Raw genomic sequence first — 14,682 nt, forward strand, 5'->3', positions numbered from 1 at the left:
GGCAAAGAGGGAGGCCTGTCTCTCTCTCTCATGCGGTGGTAGTTATGTGCTCGCATACTACGGGACGGGTGCAGCGCTGTGGCAGCGGTCGCGTGCGGTCGCTGGCTTCCGTCCGGCTGACCGTGACGGCCTGGCGGGCCTGTTCCCGGGTCGTTTATTCTCACTCGGGCGCGCATTATTGGCCGGCCGGCCACCGAATAGCGTGCTGCGTGTGTCGCGAACTCGCTGGTGCTCCAGAATATCTTGGCAGTGCATTTCTACTCCGGGCGGCTTAAGAGAGGGTTTAGCTAAATAGTTTTTCCGAACTTGCAGCGCTGTAGAGACGAGCGTTGGTGTGTTGCTTATGCGGTACATAATGAGTGCGTAAGAAGGTTGCTTCGCACAAGGGTCGTTGAACGTCTGGTTTAATGAGCCCCCTTGCGCAGTGGCTCAACGGACGGAGCACTCTTAATCGGGAACACGGTATTCACAGACTCCGGAAAGGGAGAGAGACCTGTTTAAGCGAGGGAAAAAGGAACTTTTGAAGGCTTCATCTGCGACATCCTTCCCTCATACCTCTTTTTCTTTTCTTTTTACGACTCTCTCTCTCTCTTCTAGGAAATTCGCGAATGTTCTCTCTGTCGTCCTATTCAAGCGTACATATGGCTCCTCTAGCGGCACTTGTACCCGTAATTCGGGCCGCGTGGGGCTGGAATTCGTGGCGCTGTATTGGCCGGACGCCTGGTTGTGCTTCGGATGCTCCACTTCAGTTGGCCAGCTCTGTGCCGTGGCACTGTACAATAGCGTACACGTGACGTAAGTGTGGGTGCTGGCGAAGAGGTTCCTCGTTAATATAAAGCCCATGTCCTCTACCTCGGGATTGGCTAACGGACGCGAGCGCAGAGTGTGGTATCTGCAACGGCAATTGATCCGTAATAGAACCAGAGCGGCTATCATTGACTCAGTCATGTACTTCATTGGGGTATAACGGGGACGAGGAATGATGTGGACCAAGTAAGTGCACTTGTCCTGCGTGCTCGCTTTTATATAAACTACCACCTAAGGAGCGCTGTGCCGATTTATAATACACACAACGACGCATTCGCGTTCGGCGTTCTCGTTCATTCACCACAGTGACCGTTCGCCGCAAGGCTGTCTCGCCTGCTCGCGTGGATGCTCGTTTGGTAGCGCAGCGTGCGGACCGATTTCGGGTTGACTGCCATCTAGCCGTCGCTCGCTCGGCGAGTGCTTTCCGACGGGCCATCAATACTGACAGGGTGCGAATATGATTCCCACTGAAGCGCGGCTCGTGCAGTGCTTACATAGGCTGCAATGACGTCATTTCGTCGGTTGGTGGGTGGGTGGGCGGGCGCACGTTTCACGTTTATCTGGTGGAAATGTCCAGTGTTAAATTAGAGTGATTGATTGATTGATTTGTGGGGTTTAACGTCCCAAAACCACTATTTGATTATGAGAGACGCCGTAGTGGAGGGCTCCGGAAATTTTGACCACCTGGGGTTCTTTAACGTGCACCCAAATCTGAGCACACGGGCCTACAACATTTCCGCCTCCATCGGAAATGCAGCCGCCGCAGCCGGGATTTGATCCCGCGACCTGCGGGTCAGCAGCCGAGTACCTTAGCCACTAGACCATCGTGGCGGGGCTGTTAAATTAGAGTGAGCGAGGAAGGGAAAGTATATGTTGAAAAATGGTTGAGGGAAACAAAGCTTATTATTATCGACGTCTGGCCACTCATGATGCAGTGCATCAGTGAGTCAGTGCCGCCAGTGACGCGCCTTTGGCGTAGCGAACTGGGGAAGCTGAAAGATCGCGAGACTCTGCGAATCTGGTCAGTGGGGCCCCGGAAGAAGTGCATCACCCATCATAACGTCAAACCCAAGTTTCTATAAAGGTTACTTCTCTCTGTCTCTCTCCATCTCTCTCACGAAAGACTCGGCAAGAATAGTTGTGCATGCCTGCGAACTCTCCCGATTTCTCTGGGAGACTACAACATTTTAAGAAAGCTGAGGTTGGATTTTTTTTTTTTCGATTGTTCGTGGCCAATTCTACGGGCACGGTCATAATCAGAAAACAGCCCTTACGTCACCGCAAAGAGATAGAGAACAGCGGTTCCATAATTCTCTGACTTAGATCAATCGCCTACGAGACGCGTGTAAAATTATTTTCGCCGCACCACATTTATGTCGTGCGGCGAAGCGAGCTACAATCGGTAAGGGGCTACCGTTAGCACAGTTTGTCCATGAAAAACCCAAGCGCGCACGCGCTGTATTATTACGAGTGTCATTATGATCGTTTACGTCTGCGTACATTACCGAAGATCACTAAAAGCTGTCCGTGAGGTCACTGCGACTCTATAAGACAAAACAGTACGCCTTTTTCCTTCTGCCTCCCCCCCCCCTTCTTTCTTGCGTTCATTAAAATTCTTCAAGTCGAGGTCCTCGGAGAGTAGATATGGGTGTGTTGCTCCTACCACGGTATGTTCAAAAGAAACAGAACGCTAGGGTCATTTTGCATAAATGAGTAAACTAATGTACATCGATCGAACCAGGGTGTTCTGCAAGATTCCACGCAAGATGCCACTATAACAGTCCGCATAGTGGGCGGACTCTTCATAGGATCCCACTCCAGCATGCCAGAATTTCGCTCCAGCACTGTTTGTAGGCAGGCTGCTTTCCAACAGTGTCCGTACACACTGCGCCGCCAGTCTTTTAACGAAATCAGCATTTAACGAAAGCGTCGACGCGCGTAGTTGCTAGGTTTCTGTCATGACGCGGACGTACAAATATCTCTGACGAATGGGGCTCTCTTTAAGATGAAAGGTCGTCGCCTTCGAGTTGTGTGTGTATACATTCGCATGTGTCAGGTGCGTGCGAAGATGACCTCCGCTGTCGCATTCATGCGAATACAAAACATTTGTGTACTACACACGAATTGTTTTTTCCTCGGCCGGCCGGGCTTGTGACCTCTCGGCGCAACGGTGCAGCTCTCGGTTCCACGGCAAATTGACTCCTATTTCGGAGAAGAAGAGCCCTCTCGCTGCTTCTTTTATTTGTTCGCGCGCTTTCTATGCGGTCGGGTTCCCGTAGAGGTACGTGACATTTATGACGTTCTGATCGGCGGTCGAGCGCTGTCGCAACGTCGCACGAAATGCGTGCCCGAAGTGTGCCTGTGCGTCGGCAGCGCGCTGCCTGGTTGCGGAGGCGTGCACTGCTGCAGCTTGTCCTCGTACCGCCGCCGCGACCATGGCTGAAGCAACGGTGGATTTATATAGAGCCGCCGCTCTGTGAACTGTGACCTTTGGCGAGAGCGTTGCCGTTCATTGCCGTGCTATGAACGACCGTCGCACTGCGCGTGCGTATACCTTCACCGGATCAAGCGCTCCTTTTCCTGATGGCGCCGCGTAACGGTGTATGTAGTGTTCGACGAGCGAATTATTCTGGCTTTTTCTATTTACAACTACCGCGTGCCCTTTTCCGTTAAGTGTACGCATTTACTAGCCGTTATCTCTCTTTCTTGCTTTCTTTTTGTCCATTCCCCCTCCCCCTACTTTTTGCTTTTTTTTTTTTTTTTCAATTTTCATGCGTGCGAGCATCGGGTCCATGCCTCCCTCCGCTCGCCGCCGCTGTCGACCTTGCTAGGCTTTTCCTCCCATCTGCCGCACTCCTTTCTCTCTCTTTGTTGTTTTGCTGACGCGAGTTCCGCACTGCGGTCGGTGCAGTGCTGTGCGAGCCTCGCATAGTTGTCGGGTGCATTGCGCTCGCGACGCCCTATAGGCACACGTGCGAACGCAGGCGACCGAGCTCACCCTCCCTTGACCGGCGGCAACGCCGCACGCCCGTGAATGCACGAGCCGTGGCGCTGACCGCGGCGGTCCTCGGACCCTGTCGCCCGTACGCGAAAGGCCCGCAGACCATGAACAACATCCACGCCGAGCGAGGAAGCGAAGCGACCGTGGGGTGGTTCGCGAGTTCTTTTTTCATGTAGCCTCGGCTGCGTTCCTCCTCAGTTCTTCGCCCGAGGCTCGATTTTTCTGCCCGATTTTAAGGGGCATCCGCGTTAACCACTGGTCGCGCTCCTCACTGCGACTGCCTCGCGAGTAAGATTATGACGGTGGCACGACCGGGCGGCGCCTTTTATTTGGTGCGCGTTAATTGATGCCCCGTTTCGCAGAGCCCTGTGTCTTTCGTTCATATGCCGCGGGAATTATCTTGGTTGTCGTGCGGGTCCTTCCTGAAGAACTGGTCAGACTGCATTCACTGGAATAGAAACTGACTCCCCCCTCCTTTTCCCCCTCTTGTTCTTCCTCGTGTGTGTGCGTCGGGACGGGCCTTAAGATTTCGCGGTGCAGCGGTGTTTGTGGCCACTATAGAAAACGACGAATTGCGCACTTTAGTTTGACACTTACGAGCCGCGAAGTAAGACTATATAGCTTTCGTGATGGTGTCGTCCCGTGCATTGCTGAGCTGGCCCAGCGGCGCGTTTTTCTTATCGCTCAGTGGCAAGGACAGCGTATATGATGCCCGACTCCTTTTCCAACTAATTCAACAACAAAACGATAGTCTGTAGACATTAGGTTGCGTTGCTACACTCGCCAAACTTCATTTCGTGTTGCTCTTCGGATCCCCATGAAACGTTGCTTCTGTGCGTTGCGCAGTCTAGCAGAGCAGTGTACTCGGTTAATTCCTTTATTTCTTTTTTTTTCTTTTTCGCGCGCGCTTTTGATGGGACGTTTAGTGCTCTCTCTACCGTGTATACTCGCCAAGTAATGTATAGCCCAACTTTCCTCTCAAATATTGTGCTATCGTGGGCACGACCGGGTACACCCAATTGGCTTCTCAAACTTGCAACGTCCGCGCAAGCGAAGAAAACGAATTAAACAAAAACTAGATAAAGTCAGCCCCATGTCCTGTTTGTGCGTGACGGCGAAAGGCTGTATGGTGCCTGTGGGGCGTTTTGGGGAGGCACAACCTTAATCACCATATTACCCGTCTCCTGTGTGTAATGGACACCCTGTCGCGGCGCACGCTTATAACGACGTTGCGCAAGCATTCGTATAGCCCGTCGCCACGGCCGAAGCTATAAGGGAAATTGCGGCTGCTAGTTAGATTGGCGCCGCGCGGCTAGTTAATGGCGCGCGCATTAATTCCTGCCACCGGTGACCGTCTGCGTCCCTGACTTTCCTGACTCGGCATTATCCGTGTACATCGCATATCGACCAGTCAGGCGCGCCCGGCATCTGTGTGGGCACGAGCGTTCGGGGGTCGGAGGGCACCGCGCGCTATCCCAACACCACCTATCCCTTGGCTATCCCTTGCACTTCCAGGCGCCAACTGTCAACAGTTGAGGGCGAGCTGATGTCGAAGGCATCACCTCACAATGCCATGCGACGGATTCCCCATTCGTAAAAAGCTCGTTCACATGTGTGACGTTTTTTTCTTTTTCTTTCTTGGGCGCCACCATCTTGCTAGCGGGCGGCCCTTTTCTGGCCTAGCAACTCATCTGGCATGCGGGAAGCCCGCTGTTTGCCTAGGATGTGAGCGTATACGGCTGCGGTTTTATCTTTCTTTTTTTAGTATTTTCGCGGTTAATTTCGACTGAAGTGACTACTCAGGTTCTTTAGAAAAATGAGTCTGTGAGACGTTCTGACAAGGTTCCGGTCGTTGAGGGTCAATTGTTTTATTCTACAGTGTCGCGAACGAGTCCGCCTCTGTTGATGCAGTATATTCACAGCACCGACTTTCTGCTTGAACTAAGCACAGTGTGATGATGTTTATTTAACCAGAGAAGTCGCAACGGAAAACGACCGTATACGGCAAAGTCTGGCAAAGGCGGCACAGGTTCTCGCGCAAACAGAGCGCGGGGCTTTTTCGTTCTCTTCCGAAGGCGCATACGCGTTGGTGCGCATGCTCCACTAGTCTACAGCAGTAGTTTTTGGCCTTTCTCAGTTTCCAGAATGAGGAACAACACTTCGAGAGCGTAGTTAGTATCTTTCTTGAGCTGTAGTCATCTGCATTTCCAGCAAGATTTCTTGACGTCACGCCGTTGCATCGGCTACTGCTCTTGCACGAAGCCGTGCGTTGGAGTGTAGCGGTTCGCCTTTACGTCGTGGCACTGATGGTTTTTGTTAACTGCGCACGAACTGTTGTATAAATTGTTTCTCAACTTTGAAGGTGTGACCGTATTTTACCAGGTGTGCACTTGAGTACAGCTCTTATATCAAACGACACTGACGTGGCTGCGCGTCCCCCTTTTATCTTCCTTTTTTTAATCGCGATATTTGAGTGACTTTCGGTGCCGCGGTACTTTGACCTGCAATAGAGAGAGATGTTACGTGGGGCTGTTTATCGGGCAAATATTGCCATCGTTGGAATAGCTGTTGACTGCGTACCTTCCTTTCATAGCCGAGGTTGATCATCGGTGTCGAAGTCGTTGCGGTTCGTTCGCCTTAGAAGGACCGCGTAAGGTACAAAGTTTTTGCTGTTTAAGTTTGCAAGCCATAGAAGCCGCTGCTCCTCGTTAACAGCAAAACGATGCAACTTCAAAAGCCCACAGGCACAAGAAGTCCGCGTCTGGTGATGCACGTGGCATGTTTCTTCCGACAGCAGTTTCCTTTTTGTGTAGTTGTTACTGCACCCAAAAACAGCGCAGTGACTCCCTGATGACCATTTCTTGGTCGTCATAACATTGAAGAAATACAAAACCCGCAGGTTGGCTTAATACACGGCAAATTGCTCGATAACGCCGCACATACCAGCATCAACACACGCACTCACAGTCGTCGCCCGTATGCCAGGGATGAGGAATGCGTTGGTTGCCAGACCGGAACTCCTCGCCCGATGAAAATGTCTATGACCCAGGTCGCGCGAATAAGTTAAGCTCTATCCCCCCCCCCCCCCCCCACACACACACCAAGTATACTTGGCAAGGACGGTCGCGAATGACCGCTTTGATTAATAAGTCTTTCGATTTTTAAGTTAATAAGTCTAAATTTAAGTTAATAATTAATAAGTCTTTCGATTTAATAAGTGTGCTGGATTTTTCTGTCGCGCGACTAAACTCGCACAGCTCTAAACTGACCGAATGTAGAACGTGAGCTTATTTTTTCCTTTTTTTGGGGGGGGTGGGGGTGAGGGCAATAGCAACGCGAACAGGTGTGAATCCTCCGTGGCGTAGTGTTTTAACTCGCACGCTGCTGGTGCGAACGTCGGTCGCCTCGAGTCGCTTCTTCGTCTCCCACCGGTGCCATAGTCGTATACGTGGCAATTAGGTTTTCATTAAATACGCGTAAACTCTCCGCTCGCCTTCCTTCCTTCCTCGTTTTCCGCGATGTGCGTTGCGTTCTCACACGAATCCCGTGTCTTCGCTTTCCCGCGGCTTTTCGCGCCACTACGGAAGAAGATGGGAGCGGGGGGCGCTCACTCCCGTAATGATGGCGTGGCGGCGTATCATGCTATATCGCGCTGGTGCGCGGCATCCTTTTGTGTGCCTTTTATGCGGCCCGAGGCGGCGTCGCGCGCAGATTTGATGGGGCCTCGGTCGTCTCGTATATAGCCTCCGCTCCCTTCGAGGGGCTTTTTATGTGCCCGGCGGTGTTTACGGCTTTCCCGCGGCTCGCTTTCTATGCCCGATGCCTTGCGCACGCTATAGCCTCACACTGAGATGGTCTTACTGGGCGTGGCGTGGTGACGAGCGAGTATATCGCGGCGGCATTTATGCGGGCTGCCTCTCCACGATGACGCCGGCATTAATTGGTCGATTGGTCGGAAAATCGGATTTGCTTTCGGCCGCGAATCGCCGCGCGACAAAATTGCTGCGGTTGTTGCCGGGCCCTCGGTGACGCAGCGTCGGCTTGTTTGGGGTGGGTCTCGATTTATCACTCCAGAAGGATGCGCTGTCGCTTCTTGTGGCGTGCGATTGGTGCGAGCGCTTGGTGCGTCGTGGTCGCTATAGGGCCAGGCAATTTTTTTTGATGGGGTGACACACACACACACACACACACACACACACACACACACACACACACACACACACACACATATATACATATATATATACATATACACACTGGATCTTGACCTCCAAGTAGGGCCAGTGGGAAATTTCTCCTGTGCGTTGTTGAACAATGAGAATTTGCAGCGTGCGCATTAGTTAGGTCTCTGTGTCCAATCGGAGTCTTCTGTCTCTCATTGTCCATTAGCAGTGATTGGAATACATGTTCCAGTGGGAAACACCGATCCATCACTGCGTTCTTTGCGCCTCCCCAGATTTCTCTCCTGCTTGCGCAACGCCGCGATGAGCGCCATGCAGCGTCGACGTCAGTGTAAGCATCAGCGCCCGCTACTTCGCATCTACACATGGTTCTCATTAGCGGGAGATGGCGTAATTTTTATTTTACTCATTCATTTTTCTTCGAGGATTCCGGTGGAAGAACCAGACCTTCTATCACGATTGAGAAAGCCTCGTCACCTATTACATCGGGAAATGACGAGTATCAATTATAAGTACGTTAGCATATGGTTTTATTATACGAGAGACTGATTTGGACGTCTGAAATCGAAATGTATCAAGTAATATAACTGTATGAGTCAGTAATATATATATTCTTAATATGCAACAGCGTCCGGGAAGTGGCAGCGTGTTGTGAGAAACCGAAAACGGCGCCGACCTTCGCCGGCGTGCGGCGTTTTGTGCTGTTTGCGGAAGCAGCTTCGCCTCACGTCTTCCGAGCCTTGCGTACGAATACCCTTCGGCGGAACTTCCCGTATGTTGCGGCTGTCAAGTCTTGTAAGTACACCCGCGGGGACCATTCTTTCACTCCCGCTGGGCGTCAACGGGCACACGTGCCTGACGCGAAGCGATCTCGATCCTTATATATTGCGAAAAAACAAGTTCGGCTCATTTTACCCGATTCGCGCCGTTCTCTGCGCATTTCATTTCGTCACCGCGTTTCACGTCGACCTCTCTATATATACGTGCTGTCTGTTCTTGGAACATACGGACCCGAAGCGTCCGTGGTCACTCGAGAGTATGTTTGTCTACGCGCTTTGGTGGTTGCGTAGCCTCAGAGACCGGTGATAATTAATTTGCCAGTCGTTATTGTTCCTCAAGCAACACTCGCGAGGGGTTAAGGAGAAAGGGGTCGGCACTTTGAGCGTGGCTACGTAACCGCGCGTGATCATGGCGCGCGCGTCGAGGCGAGCAGCATTTTGGGTCTCGGCGTGTTCCATGCGACCGTGTTCGTGTATATTACATACATACATGCATGCGCGCACGAGGCGGGAACCCGCACGACGGTGCCGCGTATTTCTTTTCTTTTTTCGCAACCGCCGAGGCTTCGAGGACGCCTGGATCGCGGACGGGGCACGCGGACTCAGAACCACGAACGGCAGCGTGCACCACCGCCGCGAGGGAAGAAGACCTTCTCCGACGGCTCGTGCGCGCACCTGCCGACGCCTCGTCTTCCTCAGTCGTCGGCTCTCGCGTCCTTTGTCCGCCGCGTAGTGGTAGCCGTGTGCTTGTTGTGCGCGCGTTGGTGTGCCGCCGCGGCCATCGAGGGCGGCAGGCATGCACGACGCTGCCGCCGAAGACGAGGACGACGACGACGAAGACGCGGACGCGAGGCGACGTCGCGCCGGACGTCGCGTCGGGAGGCGCCGTCGGCGCGCCGAGCGGCGTCGCAGGGAGCAGGAGGAGCTGTGGAGCCGCCTGGCCCAGGCGTTCTTTCACTCCTCGGCGTCCACTTCCCTCTCCTCTTCCACGTCGAGCCTGAGTGAGTCGTCTGCGTCGGAGGGACTCTCGTTGGGAGGCACAGCGCTCCTTTGGCTCCTTTCTGTCGCGCAACGTTTGAAAAGCGCCAGCTTGTCCGCAGGCAATGAAACCCTGATACCTTACGCTTAAAACCGTTGTCGCCTGTGTACCCAGTGCAGTGCGGTGCATGTAGATTTGGCGCTCCTTGGGGGTCGAAAATCGATCGGGAGTCATTCGCTGTATCGCTGAAGCCTATATAGCCACGCAGCGATATTAACTGAACATTGTAATGTGTACGTTATGTTGGGCTAGTTGGTGCATATTTGGCTGAAATACATAGCGCAAGGTTGACAAAGAGAAAAAGACGAGACAGAAAGAGCGCCACAAGGCGCTCTTTCTGTCTCGTCCTTTTCTCTTTGTCAACCTTGCGCCACGTATTTCAGCCAAATTGTAATGTGTCGAATCGCGATTTTTGAAGGGACGTTAAAGTGAGGATGAATGGGTTTCAATACATAAATTATATTGTTAGAGCGCTAATGCGACCAAGCCCTCCATTACAGGTTCATTAATGGAGGATAAAAATCAAGGTCAAGGTCTCGTGTTTAAATTTCGCGCCGGAACTTACGCGCTTGACGTGACTAAGTTGGAAGTGTACGTTTCGTATGTTGGTGACGTTGGCTCAACGCAATTTTCGGAAAACGGTATATATGCGATGAAGAGCTTCGTAAGCCCTATAATGGACGTCGTCGAATTCTATGATGTCGTGATGATTGGTACGTCATCTTCAATATGGCGTCGCTGTCCGCATTGTGTTTTTGCGCGATTTGTCGCGCACCAAGCATCTCCCCTCGGCAGGCATTGTTATTTTGATATTGTGAAAGATAAATTTGCTGATACAAAAAATTATTTTCTCTATTTTTAAATAATAATAATAATAATAATAATAATAATAATAATAATAATAATAATAATAATAATCATAATAAAGTTTATTGACCTCTGTATCCTTTTAAATGTATGGCGCACTAATTCTTCCAGACGTGCTTTGCGTAGAGTCATATTCCATTAGTTCTATATTAATCCCCCCACTTACGACGTTCGGCCAGCGTTTCGTATTTCCGCCCGTCATCCTGACAGCTATATGAGTCGGGAGTGCTCGCGGGGCCTCGGCTGTTTTAGTCTGCTAAAGTGCGCTCATGCTGTGACATTTTCGAGTGTAATATGGCTACATTTCACAACTTTACTCGTATATATATATGTGTGTGGGAAGAAGCTTCCTTTCCACTTTCGTTCAAGCACAGGCGGCTGGCTCCGAAGACGTGAAGATTTTACGCGCACACCGATTCGCGTGTGGCTGCAGCCGTACCCGTGAAATCTGCGCTACACTAAAATATTTGCCCTTCTGAGCTCTCTCTGTGCGCGCACTTATAACTCCGTAGTAGTGGAAGGTGTCATTAGCTGAGATGTCAGCGCACTTTAAAGGACACCAGGTGCTCGAGCTTTCCGGAGCCCTCTTCTATAGCGTCGCTTACGATCGTATCATGGTTTTGGGACGTTAAACACCAGGTATCATTTTATTAGGTGTCATTAGCGAAAGAGATGCTTTATAAGGAAACAATCGAATGAGCAAGCGAGCGTACAAGGAAAAAGGGAGGAAAAAAAAAGCAACAAGCGACCACTGTTAGTTCTCGTGGAAAAAAAGTGTAACTCGCGCAAAAGTTCTTTCGCGTAATCTGCTGCTCCGGTTGCTTGCATTCTCCTCGAAGCATATGCTGTTTTTCGTGTATGGCGTCACGCGCTCGAGTTCCCTGCCTGCCGTTATAGGTTCGATTGCCTCTCGCAGCTCCGTTTCAATGCATGCCGTCAGGCGAAGCGCGGCCCCTTTGACGTCACAGCGAGCGTAACCGCATCCGCAGTGACGCGTGGTTCGCTTGTGTGTATTATACACTCACACATGCAGTGCCTGTGAGGCGATATCGTTTCGGGAGCTCAAGATGTCCCAGAGTTCACCTAATCGTGCGCTATTGTTACCCCATTGTCTCTCTCTCTTTCTCTCTATGTTTCATCATTTGGCCTTTTTATTTTCTTCGTAAGTCTGACGCCGCTGCGGTGAGTGTTGCAAGAGGGACGTCGTTCTCTATGCATAGCCGAAAGCTTGCAGGCGATTACCCGCACTATATACCTTAAAAAAATTACTGTCGTCCTTTTTCGTTCTTTCTGACTATATTTATATGTAACTCTGTTATGCCCTCCTGTGTCATGACTCTATACATGCGATGAAAAGGCCTATTCACAACGTGGCTTCTGGGACCGCTCCGGCGAAAGACCCGATATCGGATGCCGCGTTCGCTAACACGAGTTTCGCAATTTAAGTTATTAGACAATGGAAATCTGATGCAGCGCTCGTTGAGCCATACTGGGAATCGTGGCTATTTCAAAGATTTTTCTTTCTGCAATTTTCGTGTCCGTTTGCTGAGCTGGCAACGTGCCAAGTTCCTTTCGAGACCGTTCCTTTGATTCAAGTTATGTTCCTTTCTATCCTCGAAACGTCCAAGTTCTTCGCGTTCAAAACGATTTGTGCTTCGTTGCTACCTTGATGAACCGAGGTACTTTCTGCTACGCTATTTATCTCCACGTTGACAAGTTTGGCGACACTAATTGCGCGCAATTATTTCTCTGTATCGTACGCAGCTTTTTTTGGTAATATTTTGAACACGTTAGAAAAATTTTATTACGGGGTAATTTTTTTTTTCAGATAACGATTGTGCAATGATAAAATCGCCAGGAACGTGGTCGTTAAAAGCCAGCAGGACCGAGTTTGTGTCGTATTGCGTTCGCGCGTCTATATGGGAAAGTTGTAGAGCGTGTGTGTGTGAGGCGAGGAGGGGGGAGAGGGTATCGAAAGACTCAGCTTCCCTGCAGTGCTAAGCGAGTGTTGGTTAATACCAGGAAGCGCAATCACTTACCGCGAACGACGGGTGTCGCGAGAGGAAGGTGGTATATAGCGTGGGTCAGAGTGCAGAACCCTGTCGGATCGATACAGCCTACCTGCTCGCGGGCTTTGGCGGTGGGTTGGTGTTGGAAGCTGTGTACGGGCTCCGGAGAGCTTGCTATCCTGCGGGAAAAGCCGGCTTGTTAAGGCTCTACACGCTACGAACTTTTCACGGCATGTATAGTAGCCAGCCGGCAGCTGCGGAAAAGCACACGCAGCCTTCCAACTTGTTAATCGGAAAAGGCCGCCTCTTTCTGGGTTATTGCCGCTTGAGTTATTTACTCCCGCGAAGCCCCTAGTGAGGCGCAGTTTTGTTGTGTATACTAGAGTTACTGTATATGCTACATTGCTGTAGCATATACGGTAACTCTAGTATATACCCTATTGCTGCGTCCGTGTGACCCACCCCGTTCGGTAGTTTATGCTTGCAGGCCGAACACACGACAGTTTGTTCTTACGCGTCTGCTTCTGTATCCGACACGGCTATACCTCGTCGCGTTACTGTCGGAAGGTGATTAATTACGTCGGCTTACGGAAGCTCTGCGGAATGGAGGACCCGACCATGGGGCTTCGTTAGAGCTTTCTTTCTTTTGCTGTCTTTCACTGTCTCTTTGGGACGACTGTGGAATCGACATTTTCTCTTACCGCACTAAATTACTCCTGTGTTGTGAGCGTGTGTAGTTTATTTGGGCAAGTTTAAAATGCAAGAAAGATAAAGCATGCAGATTTAAAGAAGCATCGACACAGCAATGCGAGTAAATGAAAAAAAAAAGTGGGTGTTAATTTTCACTGGAGGGAGGAAGTACTTGGCGGGGCTTTCAGTGTGTGTGAACATGTGTGTGTGTGTTCCCACGGTGCCGCTTGTGACGAACGAACAAGACGCAACTACTTTTTTTTTTGTTGTTGTAAGGGTAGTCGGTCTGTTGCCAGAACCTGGTGCCACGAGCCCGTTCAGCTGTTGTAGTCGCGCATTTTTACGTCTAAAGCTCGCGGACGCCACTTTTGCACATCGAGCTTGGAACGACCACTTGCTGCTGAGCGAGGGACGGCCCTAGCCTGATGACCTAGCTTTAGACACGGTCGGTGCCGTTGACAATAGTTAATAATTAAACCGTTTCGGCGCTAATGGATTCCCAGTTCGGTCGTGTCCGAGAGCTAGCCCTATCGACCGCATAACATGCCCTGTAATTACACGTTAACAGTATCATTAAAGAGTAGTGGCCTTTTGTAGCAGTGATGATTGAGTGCTGGCCCGTTCGGCAGTTTGGGAAGGAGTGGCGGAAAGTTTCTCCCTCGCGCGCGTGCGGGGTAATTTCATATGCGCGCGCGTTCCCCTTTTGGTGCAGATAGATTTCGGACTGCGTGGCGCGAATCTGCAAGTCGATGCATGCGTTTATCGCGCCTGATCGTGGCCGCCGAGGACACACATCAGTCGTCTGTATTTGAACTTGGATGAAGGGGGGTGACGAGACCCGAGAACGAGGCGTGGGTGGGCCCCGTAGGAGTAAGTGGGCGCGAACTTGGCGCGCCGCGCTGCTCTCCCCTTTGCATATTTATGGCTCGCGCGGATGTCCATCCGAGGTCGCTGTGTGTTACTTTTGTCTTCGCTTTCTTTCTTTTCACTTCGCGTTGCGCCTTTCCTGCGCTCCCTTCTGAATGCGCCTCCTTGTTTGCGTTACACGGGTGGACTTTCGCCAATATTATCTACACGCGTGCTCGTTGCATGCAATCGTCTTTTTTTTTTTTCTTCATTCCATCGCGTACCTCTGCACGTGAAAATGGGGGTCGATTAGGTGCCCGAGTGTGTAACTGGTTGTTCAGTAAGCACGAGTATGATGACGCGATGAGTCTTGCGGCGATGATTGAGGTGCGAACGCGAGAGAGTGGAGCGCGTATACGGGCTAATCGTTTCGTCCTGCTTCGGTGGCGATTCATCAAGCACC

At 51.1% G+C, this 14,682-nt stretch overlaps 1 protein-coding gene across 8 annotated transcripts in view; it reads left to right on the plus strand.

The window, feature by feature from the left end:
* LOC119170293 (protein lap4) overlaps window positions 1–14,682 on the plus strand; it is a 175,862-nt gene that overhangs the window by 40,527 nt on the left and 120,653 nt on the right. Inside the window, exon 1 of one of the 8 annotated variants that reach the window (XM_037421423.2) lies at window positions 9,550–9,769. The exons of the other annotated variants lie outside the window; for them this stretch is intronic. Coding sequence (XP_037277320.2) covers window positions 9,565–9,769 — 205 coding nt within the window. The 5' untranslated portion in view covers window positions 9,550–9,564. Of the gene's footprint in view, window positions 1–9,549; window positions 9,770–14,682 lie in introns of those variants that run through there. 8 annotated transcript variants of the gene reach the window in all.

The sequence above is a fragment of the Rhipicephalus microplus genome, chromosome 2 (genome assembly GCF_043290135.1).
Source record: "Rhipicephalus microplus isolate Deutch F79 chromosome 2, USDA_Rmic, whole genome shotgun sequence".
In the NCBI taxonomy this organism is placed as follows: domain Eukaryota; kingdom Metazoa; phylum Arthropoda; class Arachnida; order Ixodida; family Ixodidae; genus Rhipicephalus; species Rhipicephalus microplus.